Source organism: Oncorhynchus clarkii, unplaced genomic scaffold (genome assembly GCF_045791955.1).
Source record: "Oncorhynchus clarkii lewisi isolate Uvic-CL-2024 unplaced genomic scaffold, UVic_Ocla_1.0 unplaced_contig_10754_pilon_pilon, whole genome shotgun sequence".
NCBI classification, from domain to species: Eukaryota; Metazoa; Chordata; class Actinopteri; order Salmoniformes; family Salmonidae; genus Oncorhynchus; species Oncorhynchus clarkii.
The window spans coordinates 1-25,025 of NW_027261101.1; the positions used below are offsets into that span (position 1 = coordinate 1).

Sequence of the window (25,025 nt, forward strand, 5' to 3'; positions counted from 1 at the left end):
TCTCTATGTCTCACTCTCTCTCTCTCTCTCTCTCTCTCTCTCTCTCTCTCTCTCTCTATGTCTGTCTCTCTCTCTATGTCTCTGTCTCCCTCTGTCTCTCTCTCTCTTTCTCTCTCTATGTCTCTCTCTCTCTCTCTCTCTCTCTATCTATCTATCTCTCTTTCTGTCTCTCATGCTCAGTCTCTCTCTCTCTCTATCTCTCTCTTTTCTCTCTCTCTCTCTCTCTCTCTCTCTCTCTAGGTCTCTGTCTCTCTCTCTCTCTCTGTCTCTCTCTCTCTCTATGTCTCTCTCGCTCTCTCTCTCTCTCTATGTCTCTGGTCTCTGTCTCTCTCTCTCTCTCTCTGTCTCTCTCTCTCTCTATGTCTCTCTCGCTCTCTCTCTTCTCTCTCTATGTCTCTCTCTCTCTTCGTCTCTCTCTCTTTCTCTCTCTCTTGCTCCCTCTCTCCCTTTCTCTCTCTCTCTCTCCCTCTATCTTTCTCTCTCTCTCTCTCTCTCTCTCTCTCTCTCTCTCTCTCTCTATGTCTCTGTCTCTGTCTACTTCAGTCTGCACCCGGGCCCCAGGGCCTACTTCAGTCTGCCCCCAGGCCCCAGGGCCTACTTCAGTCTGCCCCCAGGCCCCAGGGCCTACTTTAGTCTGCCCCCAGGCCCCAGAGGCCTACTTCAGTCTGCTCTCAGTGTGGTCCAGTGCTGGTGGATTGTCTCTAATGTCTCTAATGGTGACCCTCTACTGTTGGCACTGGGCCACTGCAGACTGAATGGAGCATCATACTTCCATTGTGAGGGCCACACAAAAGGGTGTTTGTTCCACCTGCTACGGTGGTGTCTGGTGTTATGTCTGTGTAGGGGTTGTCTGCACGCTTCTCCTGCTGTTTTATTTCAACATTTGTTTTCTTCCAGAATGTGAGGGCTGTCATCCTCAGGATGGCTCTCATCTACAAACCCCCATAGCACTGTTTGTCACAATTCTGTCACAGAAGTTTTTGTTGTCCTTGTTTAAGATTGTCACTGGGGACGTTGTGTTGTTGTTGACAGGGGGTATGACCTTGTCTCCATGGAGATGGGAGGCGGAGTCGATCTCTGTGTATTTGAACACCCTCTTGGTGACCTCTGGAGACCTGGGAGACATTGGTGACACCCCCTTTAGTTCTCTCCTCTATTGCCTCCTCTGTTGTCCCTCAACAGACATTGTTGTCATGGTATTGCTTTGGGGGAGGAGAGGATTTGGATAAAGACAAGTGTGAAACTAGATAATTTAGTGATCCCTTGCTGCTAAATATTTATACATAAGTTCTGTTCATGGTAACTCAAGTGTATTCAGGGTAGCATAGTATTGAGTAGCATTTTACCACTACGGTTACCTGTGAAAGCTTGCCTGCTCCACAGTGATTAGATATAGCCATGTGAAAGCTTGTCTCCTCCACAGTGATTAGATCTAGCCCTGTGAAAGCTTGCCTCCTCCACGGTGATAAGATCAAGCCCTGTGAAAGCTTGCCTGCTCCACAGTGATTAGATCTAGCCCTGTGAAAGCTTGTCTCCTCCACAGTGATTAGATCTAGCCCTGTGAAAGCTTGTCTCCTCCACAGTGATTAGATCTAGCCCTGTGAAAGCTTGCCTCCTCCACGGTGATTAGATCTAGCCCTGTGAAAGCTTGCCTCCTCCACAGTGATTCGATCTAGCCCTGTGAAAGCTTGTCTCCTCCACAGTGATTAGATCTAGCCCTGTGAAAGCTTGCCTCCTCCACGATGATTAGATCTAGCCCTGTCAAAGCTTGTCTCCTCCACAGTGATTTTATGTAGCCCTGTGAAAGCTTGGCTCCTCCACAGTGATTTTATGTAGCCCTGTGAAAGCTTGGCTCCTCCACAGTGATTAGATCTAGCCCTATGAAAGCTTGTCTCCTCCACAGTGATTAGATCTAGCCCTGTGAAAGCTTGTCTCCTCCACAGTGATTAGATCTAGCCCTGTGAAAGCTTGTCTCCTCCACAATGATTAGATCTAGCCCTGTGAAAGCTTGCCTCCTCCACAGTGATTAGATCTAACCCTGTGAAAGCTTGCCTCCTCCACAGTGATTAGATCTAGCCCTGTGAAAGCTTGCCTCCTCCACAGTGATTCGATCTAGCCCTGTGAAAGCTTGTCTCCTCCACAGTGATTAGATCTAGCCCTGTGAAAGCTTGTCTCCTCCACAGTGATTAGATCTAGCCCTGTGAAAGCTTGCCTCCTCCAAAGTGATTTTATCTAGCCCTGTGAAAGCTTGTCTCCTCCACGGTGATTAGATCTAGCCCTGTGAAAGCTTGTCTCCTCCACAGTGATTAGATCTAGCCCTGTGAAAGCTTGTCTCCTCCACAGTGATTTTATCTAGCCCTGTGAAAGCTTATCTCCTCCACAGTGATTAGATCTAGCCCTGTGAAAGCTTGTCTCCTACACAGTGATTAGATCTAGCCCTCTGAAAGGAGTTTACCCAGAGTGTTGATGTTTATGTCTATGTCCATACCTCTCTGCATCAGACCATGTGGAGAGTTTATTGATACAGTGTAGGCTATGTACACGCCTGGCTGTCACAACTGGAGACTTCGTTCATAACCCCCCATTCCAGTATTATATGTCTTCAGTTTAGAAACTTGGGCTCCAAGAATATGAGGTCCTTAAGGTTAAATTGCAGGAAACAGTTTTCCAACCAAAATGAGCTTTTACTCTGTATGCTTTTTAAAATGTCAATTCAGACAAATGTATTTTTAACATCAAATGTAACTCATTTACATAGGGTCACTGTGTTGTGGAACAATGTTATTAAAATTCATTCTCTCTCTCTCTCTGTCTGTCTGCCTTTCTCATCAGAAGAGGCAAGAAGCACAGCATCATCCTCCGGACACAGTTATCTGTCAGAGTTCACGCTTGTATCGGTGAGTGAAACACTTTTCATTTTGAACATTGTCTTTTCATTTGGAAGCACTGTGGGTATTTAAGTTGCGACTGTAAAATGCGGAGGTATCTGGAGTCAGACAATGTTGCTAATGTCAACCTCTGCTGCATCACCTGCACATCTCATTAGAATATATAGTCTCTGTTTGACTTCTTATTGGATGATTGAAAACTATCGCACTATCACTCCCAGCTGCTAGGTACAGTAAATAATACATGACATAATAATAAAAATAATAATACATAATTATGATAATACATCATAATAGTGATAATAAATAATAATACAAATATTAATAATAATACATAATAATAATAATACAAATTATAATACATAATAATAATAATACAAAATAGAATACATAATAATAGTAATACATAAGAATAATACATAAGAATAATGCATAATAATAATAATAATACATAATTATACTAGTAATAAAAATTATAATACATAATAATAGTAATACATAATAATAATACAAATAATACATAATAATAATAATAATAATAATACAAATAATAATAAAACAAATAATACATAGTAATAGTAACACATAATAATAATAAAAGTAATAATACATAGTAATAATAAAAATTATAATGCATAATAATAGTAAAATATAATAATAATACATAATAATACATACTAATAATAATACTAATAATAATATATAATATTAATACCTAATAATAATACTAGTATATAATAATAATACATCATAATAATATAAGTAATAATACATAGTAATAGTAACACAAAATAATAATAAAGGTAATAATACATAATAATGATAATACAAATTATAATACATAATAATAGTAATAGATCATCATAATAATAATAATAAAAGTAATAATACATACTAATAATAATACAAATAATAATAATACTAATATAATATTAATACATAATAAGACTACTAATATATAACAATAATACATAATAATAATATATAGCGGTAATAATAATAGTAATAATAATACATAATAATAATACAAATAATAATACATAATAATAACACTAATGTATAATAATAATATATAGCACTAATAATGATGATAAGAAATAATAATACATAATGATGATAATAATAATAATACATACTATTAATAATACGTAATACATACATACTAATATATACTAATAATAATACATAATAATAATATATAGCGTAATAATAATAGTAATAATAATACATAATAATAATACAAATAATAATACATAACAATAACACTAATATATAATAATAATAAAATAGCACTAATAATATAGTAATACTAATACATAATAATACATAATGATGATAATAATAATAATAATAATACATAATAATAATACATACATACTAATACGTACTAATAATAATACATAATACATACATACTAATACATACTAACAATAATACATAATACATACATACTAATACATACTAATAATAATAATAATACATAAGAAGAATAATAATATATAATATCAATAATAATATATAATATATATAATAATAATACATAATATTAATAATAATTTATAATAATAATATATAATATTAATACATAATATTAATAATAATTTATTATTATAATAATACATAATTATAAAACATAATAATAATTCATTGCCTAATCTGGAATTTACAGATCGCATGGCTGTGTGCTCCATTTTATACACCTGTCAGCAACGGGTGTTGCTGAAATAACCAAATCCACTAATTTGAAGGGGTGTCCACATACTTTTGCATATGTAGTGTACATGGTATTTCTAAAGAGCCAAAGTCACTGTGCAATCAACTACTCTATATCATCATTATATCGTCTGCCACTTCTCCACTGTGTTCCACTGCATCGGCTGATGAATCTGAAAAGATGAAACCCTCTGGGAGAGTGAGGAAAGTGTAGAGGTTGTTATGTTGGTTGTTTTAGAGACGTTTCCCTCTCCCTCCATCATGTTTTATGGTCTTGTTTTAACGCGCTCCACGCTTGATTCCTGCGTCAATAAAACAGGCCTCATAATGAGAGGAAATGAGTAGAGTGATTATAGGCCTGCGCACACACACACACACACACACACACACACACACACACACACACACACACACACACACACACACACACACACACACACACACACACACACACACACACACACACACACACACACACACACACACACACACACACACACACGCACACACTTAGTAAATCAGTCAAAGCTATTGTTTGGGTCACGGTCTTTCTACTTCTTTGTATATTTCTGTGTTGAGCTCACTGTTTCCATGTGGATGTTAATACTGTGTTTAGTTGGGAACACCTCCTGATATATCTTGAAGTCCTGTCCTGTCTCTCAGACACACCAGCCTCTATTATGAACCTCTATTACCTGACCTTTCGGCCTTGGAGAGGTGTGTGTGTGTGCGTGTGCGTGTGTGTGTGTGTGTGTGTGTGTGTGTGTGTGTGTGTGTGTGTGTGTGTCTGTGTGTCTGTGTGTGTGTCTGTGTGTGTGTGTGTGTGTGTGTATGTGTGTCTGTGTGTGTGTCTGTGTGTGTGTGTGTGTGTGTGTGTATGTGTGTATGTGTGTGTGTGAGAGAGAGAGAGTTAACTGCTCTAAAATACTGGTTTAAATTATACTTAGTGAGAGACTAGCCCAGTTATGTCCCAGTCTAAAACTGACTCAAACCTGCCTTCCACATCACATTCAACAGCAGTAGCAAAGTGAAACAGTGCATTCATAGGTTGCGTGTAATACATTTAAGTACATAATTGTTTTTAGTAAGTATTATAATACAAACACGTCCAGCCTGCTTCACTTAATGATGAGTCAGAGCTTGTCTGTGCTCTGGGGATCCTTGCCCATGTACCAAGGTGCTCTGTTCTGTGCAGGTTGGCAGCAAGGCAGTGCTGCAGGCTGCTGCACGTTGACTCTGGTTGCGTCTTCTCTATATAGTGCATTACTTTTGACCAGGGCCCAGATGTAGTGAACTGTGTAGTGAATAGAGTGCCATTTGAGAGACAGACAGTGACAGAGACCATGGAGAGGAGTACACGTGGCTCTCTCCTGCAGACACACAGGGCCTCCTCCTCCTCTCCTCTCCAGGCTGCCAGGGCTAAAATAACTCAGCAGGGTTAACCTGGAAAAGCCATTAAGCCACGAGCTGTTGGATTTTAATTTGGCCTTTTTCAAAAGTGTTATTTAAGTGTACCAAGACAAGGACGGAGGCGTTATAACTTTGAAATGCCGTGTGAAATCCAGGCTATGATTTTCAGAAACTATGGCAGTCGTTTTCTCTGCTAATCTATTATACCTGCTGCTTGCATGATATGTATCATGGAAACATTAGGAAACTCCACTTGATTTGATTTATTTTCACTGGGAGTTTTTTTTCGAGCCCTAAAAATACTGTCTTTTAACTATTGGCAAGACATGAGACATGAGGCAAGACCACTCTAGTCTGGCCCAGCCTGCCAGGTGAACCTAACCTGCCTAGTTCCTGTTTGTGCATGCTGAGTACAGACCGCTCTAGTCTGTCCCAGCCTGCCAGGTGAACCTAATCTGCCTAGTTCCTGTTTGTGCATGCTGAGTACAGACCGCTCTAGTCTAGCCCAGCCTGCCAGGTGAACCTAACCTGCCTAGTTCCTGTTTGTGCATGCTGAGTACAGACCACTCTAGTCTGGCCCAGCCTGCCAGGTAAACCTAACCTGCCTCGGCCCTGTTTGTGCATGCTGAGTACAGACCGCTCTAGTCTAGCCCAGCCTGCCAGGTGAACCTAACCTGCCTCGGCCCTGTTTATGCATGCTGAGTACAGACCGCTCTAGTCTAGCCCAGCCTGCCAGGTGAACCTAACCTAGGCCCTGTTTGTGCATGCTGAGTACAGACAGCTCTAGTCTAGCCCAGCCTGCCAGGTGAACCTAACCTAGGCCCTGTTTGTGCATGCTGAGTACAGACCGCTCTAGTCTAGCCCAGCCTGCCAGGTGAACCTAACCTAGTTCCTGTTTGTGCATGCTGAGTACAGACCGCTCTAGTCTAGCCCAGCCTGCCAGGAGAACGTAACCTAGGCCCTGTTTGTGCATGCTGAGTACAGACAGCTCTAGTCTAGTCCAGCCTGCCAGGTGAACCTAACCTAGGCCCTGTTTGTGCATGCTGAGTACAGACCGCTCTAGTCTAGCCCAGCCTGCCAGGTGAACCTAACCTAGTTCCTGTTTGTGCATGCTGAGTACAGACCGCTCTAGTCTAGCCCAGCCTGCCAGGAGAACGTAACCTAGGCCCTGTTTGTGCAAGCTGAGTACAGACAGCTCTAGTCTAGCCCAGCCTGCCAGGTGAACCTAACCTAGGCCCTGTTTGTGCATGCTGAGTACAGACCGCTCTAGTCTAGCCCAGCCTGCCAAGTGAACCTAACCTAGGCCCTGTTTGTGCATGCTGAGTACAGACCGCTCTAGTCTAGCCCAGCCTGCCAGGTGAACCTAACCTAGGCCCTGTTTGTGCATGCTGAGTACAGACCGCTCTAGTCTAGCCCAGCCTGCCAGGTGAACCTAACCTAGGCCCTGTTTGTGCATGCTGAGTACAGACCGCTCTAGTCTAGCCCAGCCTGCCAGGTGAACCTAACCTAGGCCCTGTTTGTGCATGCTGAGTACAGACCGCTCTAGTCTAGCCCAGCCTGCCAGGTGAACCTAACCTAGGCCCTGTTTGTGCATGCTGAGTACAGACCGCTCTAGTCTAGCCCAGCCTGCCAGGTGAACCTAACCTAGGCCCTGTTTGTGCATGCTGAGTACAATGTGATTTATTTAATGTGAAGCGCTCCTATCTTCCTATTATTTCCTGGCACTTTCATTTTGTAATTTAAAACAGTTGGCTTTAAAATATGTTGGCTTTTACTGTTAGTTAACTGACTTTGCTCCAGGGGACTTCTGTGTCATAGATTCCATCATATCGAAGGTGGTTTAATGAGTGTACAGATAGAAACCATATAGAGCAGGGATGGCCAACTGGCAGCCTTTTGAAGACCGGGAACTCAGGAGGGTCTCAACTTACTGTTGAGAGTTAGGATAGTAGAATACACAAGGTGACATTTGGAAATGTGGTTGTGCATCAGCAGTTTTCTCTCTTGTTAAGTCCGTCACTGACAGTCATTCAATTAGTCCATTTCAGCTAACAGTTTTTAGATTGGTAAGTCAGTCTAGCGACCAGATATCTAAGCGTAGTAATCATGGTTTAATCACTGGCCGGGGGTCCCTCATTGATTTTGTTGGTCAGTCTCACTCGCATGTCATATTAAAATCAGCATTAAAAACATTTCTCTCCACCTTTTGGCAAAATGAATAGAATTACAACAAACTTGCTTTAATACTGCAACATTTTTCAACACCCCATGGCAAAATGTGTAGAACTGTACGAAATTACATCTGAAACTTACATTTCTCTGTGCTTGCAAGAAGGAGGCTGCTAAAATCTTTTGCTCCCAAAGTGGTCTTAGTGACTCGACTAGCTGTTGATCAGTGACCACCTTGCCTACAGAACATACATCAAGCTACTCTGTTGTGAGGGACTCTGTTCTGCTGTGAGGGACTCTGTTCTGCTGTGAGGGACTCTGCTCTGCTGTGATGGAGTCTGCTCTGCTGTGAGGGACTCTGTTCTGGTGTGAGGGACTCTGTTCTGCTGTGAGGGACTGTTCTGCTGTGAGGGACTCTGCTCTGCTGTGAGGGACTCTGTTCTGGTGTGAGGGACTCTGTTCTGCTGTGAGGGACTGTTCTGCTGTGAGGGACTCTGCTCTGCTGTGAGGGACTCTGCTCTGCTGTGATGGAGTCTGCTCTGCTGTGAGGGACTCTGCTCTGCTGTGAGGGGCAACAGGTGGCTGTCAACTTAGTGAGTACTAGGAGAGTCATCATCCACTTAGAGAAGGCTAGAACTGTTAATCTGTCTGCTGTGACTGACTGACTGTCCCCCCTCCCCAGGATCAGATAAACCCTCTGCACTGTGCACACAGGTTGCATTCCAATTGACACCCTGCATAGTGCACTACTTTTGACCAGAGCTCGGGCACCCTATAGGGAATAGGGTGCCATTTGGGACACAGCCACAGAGCAGAGGAAGAGCAAGGAGAAGGAGAACAGGGATTTCATGGAAAGATGTGGGCTAATGCCAATCTTATTAGGTTTGAGGGAAAAACATGACTTGGCCCAAGCAGGATTAGTTCACTCCAGTCTCTTCTCTGTCCTCTATTCTCAGCTCTAATTGTCCGTATGGGATGGATGCAACCTAACACTGCTTTGTCTCTTCTCTGTCCTCTATTCTCAGCTCTAATTGTCTGTATGGGATGGATGCATCCTAACACTGCTTTGTCTCTTCTCTGTCCTCTATTCTCAGCTCTAATTGTCTGTATGGGATGGATGCATCCTAACACTGCTTTGTCTCTTCTCTGTCCTCTATTCTCAGCTCTAATTGTCTGTATGGGATGGATGCATCCTAACACTGCTTTGTCTCTTCTCTGTCCTCTATTCTCAGCTCTAATTGTCTGTATGGGATGGATGCATCCTAACACTGCTTTGTCTCTTCTCTGTCCTCTATTCTCAGCTCTAATTGTCTGTATGGGATGGATGCATCCTAACACTGCTTTGTCTCTTCTCTGTCCTCTATTCTCAGCTCTAATTGTCTGTATGGGATGGATGCATCCTAACACTGCTTTGTCTCTTCTCTGTCCTCTATTCTCAGCTCTAATTGTCTGTATGGGATGGATGCATCCTAGCACTGCTTTGTCTCTTCTCTGTCCTCTATTCTCAGCTCTAATTGTCTGTATGGGATGGATGCATCCTAACACTGCTTTGTCTCTTCTCTGTCCTCTATTCTCAGCTCTAATTGTCTGTATGGGATGGATGCATCCTAACACTGCTTTGTCTCTTCTCTGTCCTCTATTCTCAGCTCTAATTGTCTGTATGGGATGGATGCATCCTAACACTGCTTTGTCTCTTCTCTGTCCTCTATTCTCAGCTCTAATTGTCTGTATGGAACAGATGCATCCTAACACTGCTTTGTCTCTTCTCTGTCCTCTATTCTCAGCTCTAATTGTCTGTATGGGATGGATGCATCCTAACACTGCTTTGTCTCTTCTCTGTCCTCTATTCTCAGCTCTAATTGTCTGTATGGGTTGGATGCATTCTAACACTGCTTTGTCTCTTCTCTGTCCTCTATTCTCAGCTCTAATTGTCTGTATGGGATGGATGCATCCTAACACTGCTTTGTCTCTTCTCTGTCCTCTATTCTCAGCTCTAATTGTCTGTATGGGATGGATGCATCCCATCCTAACACTGCTTTGTCTCTTCTCTGTTCCCTCTAAATTACTGCACCATGGGAGAAGCAGGCCTCGGTTCCCTCTAAATTACTGCACCATGGGAGAAGCAGGCCTCTGTTCTCTCTGAATTACTGCGCCATGGGAGAAGCAGGCCTCTGTTCCCTCTAGACTACTGCACCATGGGAGAAGCAGGCCTCTGTTCCCTCTAAATTACTGCACCATGGGAGAAGCAGGCCTCTGTTCTCTCTGAATTACTGCACCATGAGAGAAGCAGGCCTCTCTTCCCTCTGAGTTACTGCACCATGGGAGAAGCAGGCCCCTGTTCCCTCTAAATTACTGCACCATGGGAGAAGCAGGCCTCTGTTCTCTCTAAATTACGGCACCATGGGAGAAGCAGGCCTCTCTTCCCTCTGAGTTACTGCACCATGGGAGAAGCAGACCTCTGTTCTCTCTAAATTAGTGCACCATGGGAGAAGCAGGCCTCTGTTCTCTCTAAATTACTGCACCATGGGAGAAGCAGGCCTCTGTTCCTTCTAAATTACTGCACCATGGGAGAAGCAGGCCTCTGTTCTCTCCAAATTACTGCACCATGGATGAAGCAGGCCTCTGTTCCCTCTGACTTACTGCACCATGGGAGAAGCAGGCCTCTGTTCTCTCTAAATTACTGCACCATGGGAGAAGCAGGCCTCGGTTCCCTCTAAATTACTGCACCATGGGAGAAGCAGGCCTCTGTTCTCTCTGAATTACTGCACCATGGGAGAAGCAGGCCTCTGTTCCCTCTAAATTACTGCACCATGGGAGAAGCAGGCCTCTGTTCCCTCTAAATTACTGCACCATGGGAGAAGCAGGCCTCTGTTCTCTCTAAATTACTGCACCATGTGAGAAGCAGGCCTCTGTTCCCTCTGAGTTACTGCACCATGGGAGAAGCAGGCCTCTGTTCTCTCTAGACTACTGCACCATGGGAGAAGCAGGCCTCTGTTCCCTCTAGACTACTGCACCATGGGAGAAGCAGGCCTCTGTTCTCTTTAAACTACTGCACCATGGGAGAAGCAGGCCTCTGTTCCCTCTGAGTTACTGCACCATGGGAGAAGCAGGCCTCTGTTCCCTCTAAATTACTGCACCATGGGAGAAGCAGGCCTCTGTTCCCTCTAGACTACTGCACCATGGGAGAAGCAGGCCTCTGTTCCCTCAGACTTACTGCACCATGGGAGAAGCAGGCCTCTGTTCCCTCTGAGTTACTGCACCATGGGAGAAGCAGGCCTCTGTTCTCTCTAGACTACTGCACCATGGGAGAAGCAGGCCTCTGTTCCCTCTAAATTACTGCACCATGGGAGAAGCAGGCCTCTGTTCTCTCTAGACTACTGCACCATGGGAGAAGCAGGCCTCTGTTCCCTCAGGGGATCTGATCCTAGATAGGCACTACTTCTCTGTGAGGAAGGGCTCACTGTGATGGGGCTGACGGAGTTTAACCTCCCTCTTTAAAGAATTGGTACATCCGTTGTAAATCCCAGATTGTGGAATGGGTTCTAAATCAGTCCAAGTGTTGAACACACCTGAGCTGTTTCTATAGTTAGTTCATTCCTGTTTATACCTCATAAACAAGACTGATGGCCTCAAGGCTTGGTCTAGCACTGGATCTAATGTCTGTCATTGACAGCTCTTTAGTGTCACATTTCAGGAACATTTAGGAGAGTAGTAATGTACACAACTTTGCTTACAGTTTCTGTACAGCTAGAGAAAAACATCAGATGGCTAATTTGGGAGGCCTTGTCTTCTCTCTCTCTCTCTCTCTCTCTCTCTCTCTCTCTCGCTCTCTCTCTCTCTCTCTCTCTCTCTCTCTCTCTTCCTCTCTTCCTCTCTTCCTCTCTCTCTCCTCTCTCTCTGCGTGTCGTAAACCACTGAGTTTTTGACAAGACCTAATCCAGGTTCCCTAATCATAGTCATTAGCACACACAAACATACGGCTCGCCACGCCAGGGAAGACCTGTGCAACAAAGCCTGCGGCCAGAGGGAGAAGTGAAGTGTTCAGCCAATGAGCTAATGGTTTATTAAACTACTCTTTACCCATCCAATTCTGACACCGTGATTCGTTGTAATCAGGGAGTCAAGCAGTCTGGGGCTTTTGGGCCCTAAAACGTCCAAACAAGCACCACATGGTGATTCTTCTGGGCCTGGGAGAGCTCAGAGTGGGTCCCTGTTAACCTCACATACATACAGTCTGTTATTACTGTTAACCTCACATATAGTCTGTTAATACTGTTAACCTCACATACATACAGTCTGTTATTACTGTTAACCTCACATACATACAGTCTGTTATTACTGTTAACCTCACATACATACAGTCTGTTATTACTGTTAACCTCACATACATACAGTCTGTTAATACTGTTAACCTCACATACATACAGTCTGTTATTACTGTTAACCTCACATACAGACAGTCTGTTATTACTGTTAACCTCACATACAGACAGTCTGTTATTACTGTTAACCTCACATACAGACAGTCTGTTTATTACTGTTAACCTCACATACAGACAGTCTGTTATTACTGTTAACCTCACATACAGACAGTCTGTTTATTACTGTTAACCTCACATACATACAGTCTGTTATTACTGTTAACCTCACATACATACAGTCTGTTAATACTGTTAACCTCACATACATACAGTCTGTTATTACTGTTAACCTCACATACAGACAGTCTGTTATTACTGTTAACCTCACATACAGACAGTCTGTTATTACTGTTAACCTCACATACATACAGTCTGTTATTACTGTTAACCTCACATACAGACAGTCTGTTATTACTGTTAACCTCACATACAGACCGTCTGTTATTTCTGTTAACCTCACATACTTACAGTCTGTTATTACTGTTAACCTCACATACAGACAGTCTGTTTATTACTATTAACCTCACATATATAGTCTGTTAATACTGTTAACCTCACGTACTTACAGTCTGTTATTACTGTTAACCTCACATATATAGTCTGTTAATACTGTTAACCTCACATACTTACAGTCTGTTATTATTGTTAACCTCACATATATAGTCTGTTAATACTGTTAACCTCACATACAGGCAGTCTGTTATTACTGTTAACCTCACATACTTACAGTCTGTTATTACTGTTAACCTCACATATATAGTCTGTTAATACTGTTAACCTCACATACAGACAGTCTGTTATTACTGTTAACCTCACATATAGTCTGTTAATACTGTTAACCTCACATACAGACAGTCTGTTATTACTGTTAACCTCACATACAGACAGTCTGTTATTATTGTTAACCTCACATATATAGTCTGTTAATACTGTTAACCTCACATACAGGCAGTCTTAACCTCACATATATAGTCTGTTAATACTGTTAACCTCACATACATACAGTCTGTTATTACTGTTAACCTCACATACATACAGTCTGTTATTACTGTTAACCTCACATACATACAGTCTGTTATTACTGTTAACCTCACATACATACAGTCTGTTAATACTGTTAACCTCACATACATACAGTCTGTTATTACTGTTAACCTCACATACAGACAGTCTGTTATTACTGTTAACCTCACATACAGACAGTCTGTTATTACTGTTAACCTCACATACAGACAGTCTGTTTATTACTGTTAACCTCACATACAGACAGTCTGTTATTACTGTTAACCTCACATACAGACAGTCTGTTTATTACTGTTAACCTCACATACATACAGTCTGTTATTACTGTTAACCTCACATACATACAGTCTGTTAATACTGTTAACCTCACATACATACAGTCTGTTATTACTGTTAACCTCACATACAGACAGTCTGTTATTACTGTTAACCTCACATACAGACAGTCTGTTATTACTGTTAACCTCACATACATACAGTCTGTTATTACTGTTAACCTCACATACAGACAGTCTGTTATTACTGTTAACCTCACATACAGACAGTCTGTTATTACTGTTAACCTCACATACATACAGTCTGTTATTACTGTTAACCTCACATACAGACAGTCTGTTTATTACTGTTAACCTCACATACAGACAGTCTGTTATTACTGTTAACCTCACATACAGACAGTCTGTTTATTACTGTTAACCTCACATACAGACAGTCTGTTATTACTGTTAACCTCACATACAGACAGTCTGTTTATTACTGTTAACCTCACATACAGACCGTCTGTTATTTCTGTTAACCTCACATACTTACAGTCTGTTATTACTGTTAACCTCACATACAGACAGTCTGTTTATTACTATTAACCTCACATATATAGTCTGTTAATACTGTTAACCTCACGTACTTACAGTCTGTTATTACTGTTAACCTCACATATATAGTCTGTTAATACTGTTAACCTCACATACTTACAGTCTGTTATTATTGTTAACCTCACATATATAGTCTGTTAATACTGTTAACCTCACATACAGGCAGTCTGTTATTACTGTTAACCTCACATACTTACAGTCTGTTATTACTGTTAACCTCACATACAGACAGTCTGTTTATTACTGTTAACCTCACATACAGACAGTCTGTTATTACTGTTAACCTCACATACAGACAGTCTGTTTATTACTGTTAACCTCACATACAGACCGTCTGTTATTTCTGTTAACCTCACATACTTACAGTCTGTTATTACTGTTAACCTCACATACAGACAGTCTGTTTATTACTATTAACCTCACATATATAGTCTGTTAATACTGTTAACCTCACGTACTTACAGTCTGTTATTACTGTTAACCTCACATATATAGTCTGTTAATACTGTTAACCTCACATACTTACAGTCTGTTATTATTGTTAACCTCACATATATAGTCTGTTAATACTGTTAACCTCACATACAGGCAGTCTGTTATTACTGTTAACCTCACATACTTACAGTCTGTTATTACTGTTAACCTCACATATATAGTCTGTTAATACTGTTAACCTCACATACAGACAGTCTGTTATTACTGTTAACCTCACATATAGTCTGTTAATACTGTTAACCTCACATACATACAGTCTGTTATTACTGTTAACCTCACATACAGACAGTCTGTTATTACTGTTAACCTCACATACAGACAGTCTGTTATTATTGTTAACCTCACATATATAGTCTGTTAATACTGTTAACCTCACATACAGGCAGTCTGTTATTACTGTTAACCTCACATATAGTCTGTTAATACTGTTAACCTCACATACATACAGTCTGTTATTACTGTTAACCTCACATACATACAGTCTGTTATTACTGTTAACCTCACATACATACAGTCTGTTATTACTGTTAACCTCACATACATACAGTCTGTTAATACTGTTAACCTCACATACATACAGTCTGTTATTACTGTTAACCTCACATACAGACAGTCTGTTATTACTGTTAACCTCACATACAGACAGTCTGTTATTACTGTTAACCTCACATACAGACAGTCTGTTTATTACTGTTAACCTCACATACAGACAGTCTGTTATTACTGTTAACCTCACATACAGACAGTCTGTTTATTACTGTTAACCTCACATACATACAGTCTGTTATTACTGTTAACCTCACATACATACAGTCTGTTAATACTGTTAACCTCACATACATACAGTCTGTTATTACTGTTAACCTCACATACAGACAGTCTGTTATTACTGTTAACCTCACATACAGACAGTCTGTTATTACTGTTAACCTCACATACATACAGTCTGTTATTACTGTTAACCTCACATACAGACAGTCTGTTATTACTGTTAACCTCACATACAGACAGTCTGTTATTACTGTTAACCTCACATACATACAGTCTGTTATTACTGTTAACCTCACATACAGACAGTCTGTTTATTACTGTTAACCTCACATACAGACAGTCTGTTATTACTGTTGACCTCACATACAGACAGTCTGTTTATTACTGTTAACCTCACATACAGACAGTCTGTTATTACTGTTAACCTCACATACAGACAGTCTGTTTATTACTGTTAACCTCACATACAGACCGTCTGTTATTTCTGTTAACCTCACATACTTACAGTCTGTTATTACTGTTAACCTCACATACAGACAGTCTGTTTATTACTATTAACCTCACATATATAGTCTGTTAATACTGTTAACCTCACGTACTTACAGTCTGTTATTACTGTTAACCTCACATATATAGTCTGTTAATACTGTTAACCTCACATACTTACAGTCTGTTATTATTGTTAACCTCACATATATAGTCTGTTAATACTGTTAACCTCACATACAGGCAGTCTGTTATTACTGTTAACCTCACATACTTACAGTCTGTTATTACTGTTAACCTCACATATATAGTCTGTTAATACTGTTAACCTCACATACAGACAGTCTGTTAATACTGTTAACCTCACATACTTACAGTCTGTTATTACTGTTAACCGCACATACAGACAGTCTGTTTATTACTGTTAACCTCACATACTTACAGTCTGTTATTATTGTTAACCTCACATATATAGTCTGTTAATACTGTTAACCTCACATACAGACAGTCTGTTATTACTGTTAACCGCACATACAGACAGTCTGTTTATTACTATTAACCTCACATATATAGTCTGTTAATACTGTTAACCTCACGTACTTACAGTCTGTTATTACTGTTAACCTCACATATATAGTCTGTTAATACTGTTAACCTCACATACTTACAGTCTGTTATTATTGTTAACCTCATATATATAGTCTGTTAATACTGTTAACCTCACATACAGGCAGTCTGTTATTACTGTTAACCTCACATACTTACAGTCTGTTATTACTGTTAACCTCACATATATAGTCTGTTAATACTGTTAACCTCACATACAGACAGTCTGTTAATACTGTTAACCTCACATACTTACAGTCTGTTATTACTGTTAACCGCACATACAGACAGTCTGTTTATTACTGTTAACCTCACATACTTACAGTCTGTTATTACTGTTAACCTCACATACATACAGTCTGTTATTACTGTTAACCTCACATACAGACAGTCTGTTTATTACTGTTAACCTCACTCACAAATGACCTCCTAATGAAGTGGATGACGTATTGATAAAGATGAGGTAGTGGTAGATGTGAACTAGGCCAGTGTCTGTCTCGTAACGTCTTGGATTCTCCTATTGAAAACAAACAGACTCTTAGAGGATCTCTGTAGTATTGGAGATCCTTTATTTGTCTATGTGACTGTGCTTACCCCAGTAGTTCAGTCAAAACAAACTGGAGGCTGTAGAGAGACTAAATACCATCTTAGAGGATCTCTGTAGTATTGGAGATCCTTTATTTGTCTATGTGACTGTGCTTACCCCAGTAGTTCAGTCAAAACAAACTGGAGGCTGTAGAGAGACTAAAGACCATCGTAGAGGATCTCTGTAGTATTGGAGATCCTTTATTTGTCTATGTGACTGTGCTTACCCCAGTAGTTCAGTCAAAACAAACTGGAGGCTGTAGAGAGACTAAAGACCATTGTAGAGGATCTCTGTAGTATTGGAGATCCTTTATTTGTCTATGTGACTGTGCTTACCCCAGTAGTTCAGTCAAAACAAACTGGAGGCTGTAGAGAGACTAAAAACCATCGTAGAGGATCTCTGTAGTATTGGAGATCCTTTATTTGTCTATGTGACTGTGCTTACCCCAGTAGTTCAGTCAAAACAAACTGGAGGCTGTAGAGAGACTAAAAACCATCGTAGAGGATCTCTGTAGTATTGGAGATCCTTTATTTGTCTATGTGACTGTTCTTACCCCAGTAGTTCAGTCAAAACAAACTGGAGGCTGTAGAGAGACTAAAAACCATCATAGAGGATCTCTGTAGTATTGGAGATCCTTTATTTGTCTATGTGACTGTGCTTACCCCAGTAGTTCATTCAAAACAAACTGGAGGCTGTAGAGAGACTAAAAAACATCGTAGAGGATCTCTGTAGTATTGGAGATCCTTTATTTGTCTATGTGACTGTGCTTACCCCAGTAGTTCAGTCAAAACAAACTGGAGGCTGTAGAGAGACTAAAAACCATCGTAGAGGATCTCTGTTGTAATAGACCTTAGTGGTACCAATGTTTCTTGTTTTTGTACAACTTTCTTCTATGCCTGTCCCAGTGCATGTTATGAACTAGAATGAGAACATCTCTCTATCAAAAATGATACAGGAAGAGGTTGATTCTCTACTTCAGTGTCAATGTCAGTTAATGGTGTTAGTTTGGTCTTTGTCTCTGTTTGTTTGACCAACAACATGGCCTGCCATTTTCCTAAAAACCCCCTAGACTCAGATCTGACCCGTTCTCCAAATAAACCTCCTAGACTCAGATCTGACCCGTTCTTCCTCTCTGTGTGTTAGCGTTGGACACAAGCAGCTCAAACTCATTTTGTTGGACTATTATTGTTTTCTGTAGCTATTTGTCATCTCTTATAACAAGAGGAACAGACATCTGTTGGTCTGGGCTGGCTGACTAGTGTGATTAAAGCAACTGTTGTGTTGGTGTTCACCCTGTCCACAAACCGATTAGTCTCTGATTGCACTTTGTGAAATTATTTTCCCCAATTGATGAAGTTGAGAGACAGAGAGAGACACAGAGAGAGAGCGAGACAGAGAGAGACATATAGACAGAGGAGAGAGACAGAGGGGGGAGAGAAAGACAGACAGACAGACAGACAGACAGACAGACAGACAGACAGACAGACAGACAGACAGACAGGCAGACAGAGACAGACAGACAGACAGAGAAGGGTGGGAGACAGAGAAGGGAGGGAGAGACAGAGAGACAGACAGAGGAGAGAGACAGAGATAGACAGAGGAGGGAGAGAGAGAGAGAGAGACAGACAGACAGACAGACAGACAGAGGTGGTGATTTGGTGGGGGTTCTCCCCAGTTCTACAGCTACTACAGCTAAGGCAGGGCAGCTTGTGTGAGAGATGGTGTGTCTGTCAACACATTCATCCACAGTGGAAGAATGACAGCTTTAATCATAGGTGACAGGCTCTCCCAGGATTGTCTTTTTTTAATGAGCTGTTATGGAGACGGCTCAGGGCATGATTCCATGCCCTGAAAAATGTGTAGTGTTTGGCCTTTTATGTCGACTACTGGAAACACTGTGTTCTTAAAAACGTGACTCTTCGAGCTGTACATTCTCAATAATAATTCCCTGTTTAACTGGGTTGTTAACAAGGTTTATAGATGTCAGCACAATGACTCACAATGGTCATATCACCTGTAGCCTCCTCCTCATTCTTCCTTCTCTGCAGGGGAGTCTGCCTTTTCCATAACCTCATCCAGTCAGCCAGCCAGCCATCCAGTCAGCCAGCCATCCATCCAGTCAGCCATCCAGCCAGCCATCCAGTCAGCCAGCCAGCCATCCAGTCAGTCTGCCAGCCATCCAGCCAACCAGTCAGCCAGCCATCCAGCCATCCATCCAGTCAGCCATCCAGTCAGTCATCCATCCAGTCAGCCATCCAGTCAGCCAGCCAGCCAGTCAGCCATCCAGTCAGTCATCCATCCAGTCAGCCATCCATCCAGTCAGCCATCCAGTCAGTCATCCAGTCAGCCATCCATCCAGTCAGCCATCCATCCAGTCAGCCATCCAGTCAGCCATCCATCCAGTCAGCCATCCATCCAGTCAGCCATCCATCCATCCAGTCAGCCAGCCAGCCAGCCATCCATATAGTCAGCCATCCAGTCAGCCAGCCATCCATCCAGTCAGCCATCCATCCAGTCAGTCAGCCATCCATCCAGTCAGTCAGCCAGCCAGCCAGCCAGCCAGCCAGCCAGCCAGCCATCCAGCCAGCCAGCCAGCCATCCAGTCAGCCAGCCAGCCATCCAGTCAGCCATCCATCCAGTCAGCCATCCATCCAGTCAGCCATCCAGTCAGCCATCCATCCAGTCAGCCATCCAGTCAGCCAGCCATCCATCCAGTCAGCCATCCATCCAGTCAGTCAGCCACCCATCCAGTCAGCCAGTCAGCCATCCATCCAGTCAGCCATCCAGTCAGCCATCCAGTCAGTCAGCTATCCAGTCAGCCATCCAGTCAGTCATCCATCCAGTCAGCCATCCATCCAGTCAGCCATCCAGTCAGCCATCCAGTCAGTCATCCATCCAGTCAGCCATCCATCCAGTCAGCCATCCAGTCAGCCAGCCATCCATCCAGTCAGCTATCCAGCCAGCCAGCCAGCCATCCAGTCAGTCAACCATCCATCCATCCAGTCAGCCAGCCATCCAGTCAGCCATCCAGTCAGTCAGCCATCCATCCAGTCAGCCATCCAGTCAGCCAGCCATCCATCCAGTCAGCCAGCCATCCAGTCAGCCAGCCATCCAGTCAACCAGCCATCCAGTCAGCCAGCCATCCAGTCAGCCAGCCAGCCAGCCAGCCATCCATCCAGTCAGCCAGCCAGCCATCCAGTCAGCCAGCCATCCATCCAGTCAACCAGCCATCCATCCAGTCAGCCAGCCATCCAGTCAGCCAGCCAGCCATCCAGTCAGCCAGCCTCAGCACATTTGTCTGGACAGATGCAAAACAATTCCAGTGTTTAATCTGCTTGTTACAGAACTGGAAAACCAATTTGAGATGTCTGTTGTCATGTCTTACTGGCCACAACAACAGCACGTACTGGGATGACATGTCTGGGTTTACCCTGGTCCCCCTGTCCAGAGAGAGATCCAGTATCTAGCCCTTATCCCTCTGTCCAGAGAGAGATCCAGTATCTAACCCTGGTCCCCCTGTCCAGAGAGAGATCCAGTATCTAACCCTGGTCCCCCTGTCCAGAGAGAGATCCAGTATCTAACCCTGGTCCCCCTGTCCAGAGAGAGATCCAGTATCTAACCCTGGTCCCCCTGTCCAGAGAGAGATCCAGTATCTAACCCTTATCCCCCTGTCCAGAGAGAGATCCAGTATCTAACCCTGGTCCCCCTGTCCAGAGAGAGATCCAGTATCTAACCCTTATCCCTCTGTCCAGAGAGAGATCCAGTATCTAACCCTTATCCCTCAGTCCAGAGAGAGATCCAGTATCTAACCCTGGTCCCCCTGTCCAGAGAGAGATCCAGTATCTAACCCTTATCCCTCTGTCCAGAGAGAGATCCAGTATCTAACCCTGGTCCCCCTGTCCAGAGAGAGATCCAGTATCTAACCCTGGTCCCCCTGTCCAGAGAGAGATCCAGTATCTAACCCTGGTCCCCCTGTCCAGAGAGAGATCCAGTATCTAACCCTGGTCCCCCTGTCCAGAGAGAGATCCAGTATCTAACCCTGGTCCCCCTGTCCAGAGAGAGATCCAGTATCTAACCCTTATCCCCCTGTCCAGAGAGAGATCCAGTATCTAACCCTTATCCCTCTGTCCAGAGAGAGATCCAGTATCTAACCCTTATCCCCCTGTCCAGAGAGAGATCCAGTTTCTAACCCTTATCCCCCTGTCCAGAGAGAGATCCAGTATCTAACCCTTATCCCCCTGTCCAGAGAGAGATCCAGTATCTAACCCTGGTCCCCCTGTCCAGAGAGAGATCCAGTATCTAACCCTGGTCCCCCTGTCCAGAGAGAGATCCAGTATCTAACCCTGGTCCCCCTGTCCAGAGAGAGATCCAGTATCTAACCCTTATCCCTCTGTCCAGAGAGAGATCCAGTATCTAACCCTGGTCCCCCTGTCCAGAGAGAGATCCAGTATCTGACCCTGGTCCCCCTGTCCAGAGAGAGATCCAGTATCTAACCCTGGTCCCCCTGTCCAGAGAGAGATCCAGTATCTAACCCTTATCCCCCTGTCCAGAGAGAGATCCAATATCTAACCCTTATCCCCCTGTCCACAGAGAGATCCAGTATCTAACCCTTATCCCTCTGTCCAGAGAGAGATCCAGTATCTAACCCTGGTCCCCCTGTCCAGAGAGAGATCCAGTATCTAACCCTGGTCCCCCTGTCCAGAGAGAGATCCAGTATCTAACCCTGGTCCCCCTGTCCAGAGAGAGATCCAGTATCTAACCCTGGTCCCCCTGTCCAGAGAGAGATCCAGTATCTAACCCTGGTCCCCCTGTCCAGAGAGAGATCCAGTATCTAACCCTTATCCCTCTGTCCAGAGAGAGATCCAGTATCTAACCCTGGTCCCCCTGTCCAGAGAGAGATCCAGTATCTAACCCTTATCCCCCTGTCCAGAGAGAGATCCAGTATCTAACCCTGGTCCCTCTGTCCAGAGAGAGATCCAGTATCTAACCCTTATCCCCCTGTCCAGAGAGAGATCCAGTATCTAACCCTTATCCCCCTGCCCAGAGAGAGATCCAGTATCTAACCCTTATCCCTCTGTCCAGAGAGAGATCCAGTATCTAACCCTGGTCCCCCTGTCCAGAGAGAGATCCAGTATCTAACCCTGGTCCCCCTGTCCAGAGAGAGATCCAGTATCTAACCCTTATCCCCCTGTCCAGAGAGAGATCCAGTATCTAACCCTGGTCCCCCTGTCCAGAGAGAGATCCAGTATCTAGCCCTTATCCCTCTGTCCAGAGAGAGATCCAGTATCTAACCCTGGTCCCCCTGTCCAGAGAGAGATCCAGTATCTAACCCTGGTCCCCCTGTCCAGAGAGAGATCCAGTATCTAACCCTGGTCCCCCTGTCCAGAGAGAGATCCAGTATCTAACCCTGGTCCCCCTGTCCAGAGAGAGATCCAGTATCTAACCCTGGTCCCCCTGTCCAGAGAGAGATCCAGTATCTAACCCTGGTCCCCCTGTCCAGAGAGAGATCCAGTATCTAACCCTTATCCCCCTGTCCAGAGAGAGATCCAGTATCTAACCCTGGTCCCCCTGTCCAGAGAGAGATCCAGTATCTAACCCTTATCCCCCTGTCCAGAGAGAGATCCAGTATCTAACCCTTATCCCCCTGTCCAGAGAGAGATCCAGTATCTAACCCTTATCCCCCTGATCCCAGAGAGAGATCCAGTATCTAACCCTGGTCCCCCTGTCCAGAGAGAGATCCAGTATCTAACCCTTATCCCCCTGTCCAGAGAGAGATCCAGTATCTAACCCTGGTCCCCCCCTGGTCCAGAGAGAGATCCCTATGGTCCCCCTGTCCAGAGAGAGATCCAGTATCTAACCCTTATCCCCCTGTCCAGAGAGAGATCCAGTATCTAACCCTGGTCCCCCTGTCCAGAGAGAGATCCAGTATCTAACCCTTATCCCTCTGTCCAGAGAGACATCCAGTATCTAACCCTGGCCCCCCTGTCCAGAGAGAGATCCAGTATCTAACCCTTATCCCCCTGTCCAGAGAGAGATCCAGTATCTAACCCTGGTCCCCCTGTCCAGAGAGAGATCCAGTATCTAACCCTGGTCCCCCTGTCCAGAGAGAGATCCAGTATCTAACCCTTATCCCTCTGTCCAGAGAGAGATCCAGTATCTAACCCTTATCCCCCTGTCCAGAGAGAGATCCAGTATCTAACCCTTATCCCTCTGTCCAGAGAGAGATCCAGTATCTAGCCCTTATCCCCCTGTCCAGAGAGAGATCCAGTATCTAACCCTTATCCCCCTGTCCAGAGAGAGATCCAGTTTCTAACCCTTATCCCTCTGTCCAGAGAGAGATCCAGTATCTAACCCTGGTCCCCCTGCCCAGAGAGAGATCCAGTATCTAGCCCTGGTCCCCCTGTCCAGAGAGAGAGAGAAAGAGAGAGAGCCAGGGGAGAGTGGATCGAGGGAAGGATAATTAAAAACATACATGTAATGAGGCACCACAGGACCAGGCTGAGGGGGTCATATAAACCTGTCACTCATCTCCTCGGCTCCGCTCAAACAGCCTCCAACATGGGATCATGGAGTTAGAGTCACACCGGGAGTCCAAGCTAAACAACAGCCTGTCAAGGAGGAGAAACTGGAGGAAAACACACACCAGGAGGGAGGGAGGGAGGGAGGGAGGGAGGGAGGGAGGGAGGGAGGGAGGGAGGGAGTGAGGGACTCATCAGTCCAAATCAGGCTCTTGTGTAATGGTGTGTATCAGATCAGAGGGTGGATTGATGCTATCGCTCTCTCTTCCCGTACTTTCTCTGTTCTTTCTTTCTCACTTTCTCTCTCTCTCTCTCTTTCTTTCATTCTTTATTTCTGTCAGTGAGGTGTGAGTGGTGTTTCCGTGTTCTGACGATCTCAGACATGTAGAGAGATTATGAGAGCACAGGTCACTGCTAAACCCTCAGCACTGGGAGATAGTAACAGCTTTTCTCCTGTTTTACATTTCAGTTGCATTTGGAATCAGTAGGGTTGTAACTTTGTTCTAGCTAAATGGTGTATAATGTAATCATTCATATTAACTAATGAAATGAACACTATTTATTCCAAAGCCATGTGTTTCCTATTGTGAGGCCCTCAGCACTCCTCAGCCCTGTTTAAAGAGGAGAGCTGTCTACATGTTCATCCAGAAAGGGATTTTAACTGTATGTCTGCACACAGCACAGAATAGAAGAGAGGGAGGGAGGACTGTTTCACTGTTCAGAATGGCCCTTCTCAGCAGCATCCTCAACAACATGCTGAAAGGCCAGACCTCACTGCCCTACAACTGAAAGACTACATAGACTACTCTGAGACACTACATAGACTACAGCTGAGAGACTACATAGACTACAGTTGAGAGACTACATAGACTGCAGCTGAGAGACTACATAGACTACAGCTGAGAGACTACATAGACTGCAGCTGAGAGATGACATAGACTACAGCTGAGAGATGACATAGACTACAGCTGAGACACTACATAGACTACAGCTGAGAGATGACATAGACTACAGCTGAGAGATGACATAGACTACAGCTGAGAGATGACATAGACTACAGCTGAGAG

The 25,025-nt window shown here is 43.5% G+C and overlaps 1 protein-coding gene across 1 annotated transcript in view; it reads left to right on the forward strand.

Annotated features, from left to right (window-relative positions):
- Positions 1-2,630: 2,630 nt before the first annotated feature.
- LOC139404835 (FH1/FH2 domain-containing protein 3-like) overlaps positions 2,631-25,025 on the forward strand; it is a gene marked incomplete at its 3' end in the record, with an annotated part of 179,976 nt that continues 157,581 nt past the window's right edge. The window contains exons 1-2 of the mRNA XM_071147365.1: positions 2,631-2,644; positions 2,833-2,897. Of these exons, the coding sequence (XP_071003466.1) occupies positions 2,631-2,644; positions 2,833-2,897 (79 nt within the window). The remainder of the gene's footprint in view (positions 2,645-2,832; positions 2,898-25,025) is intronic.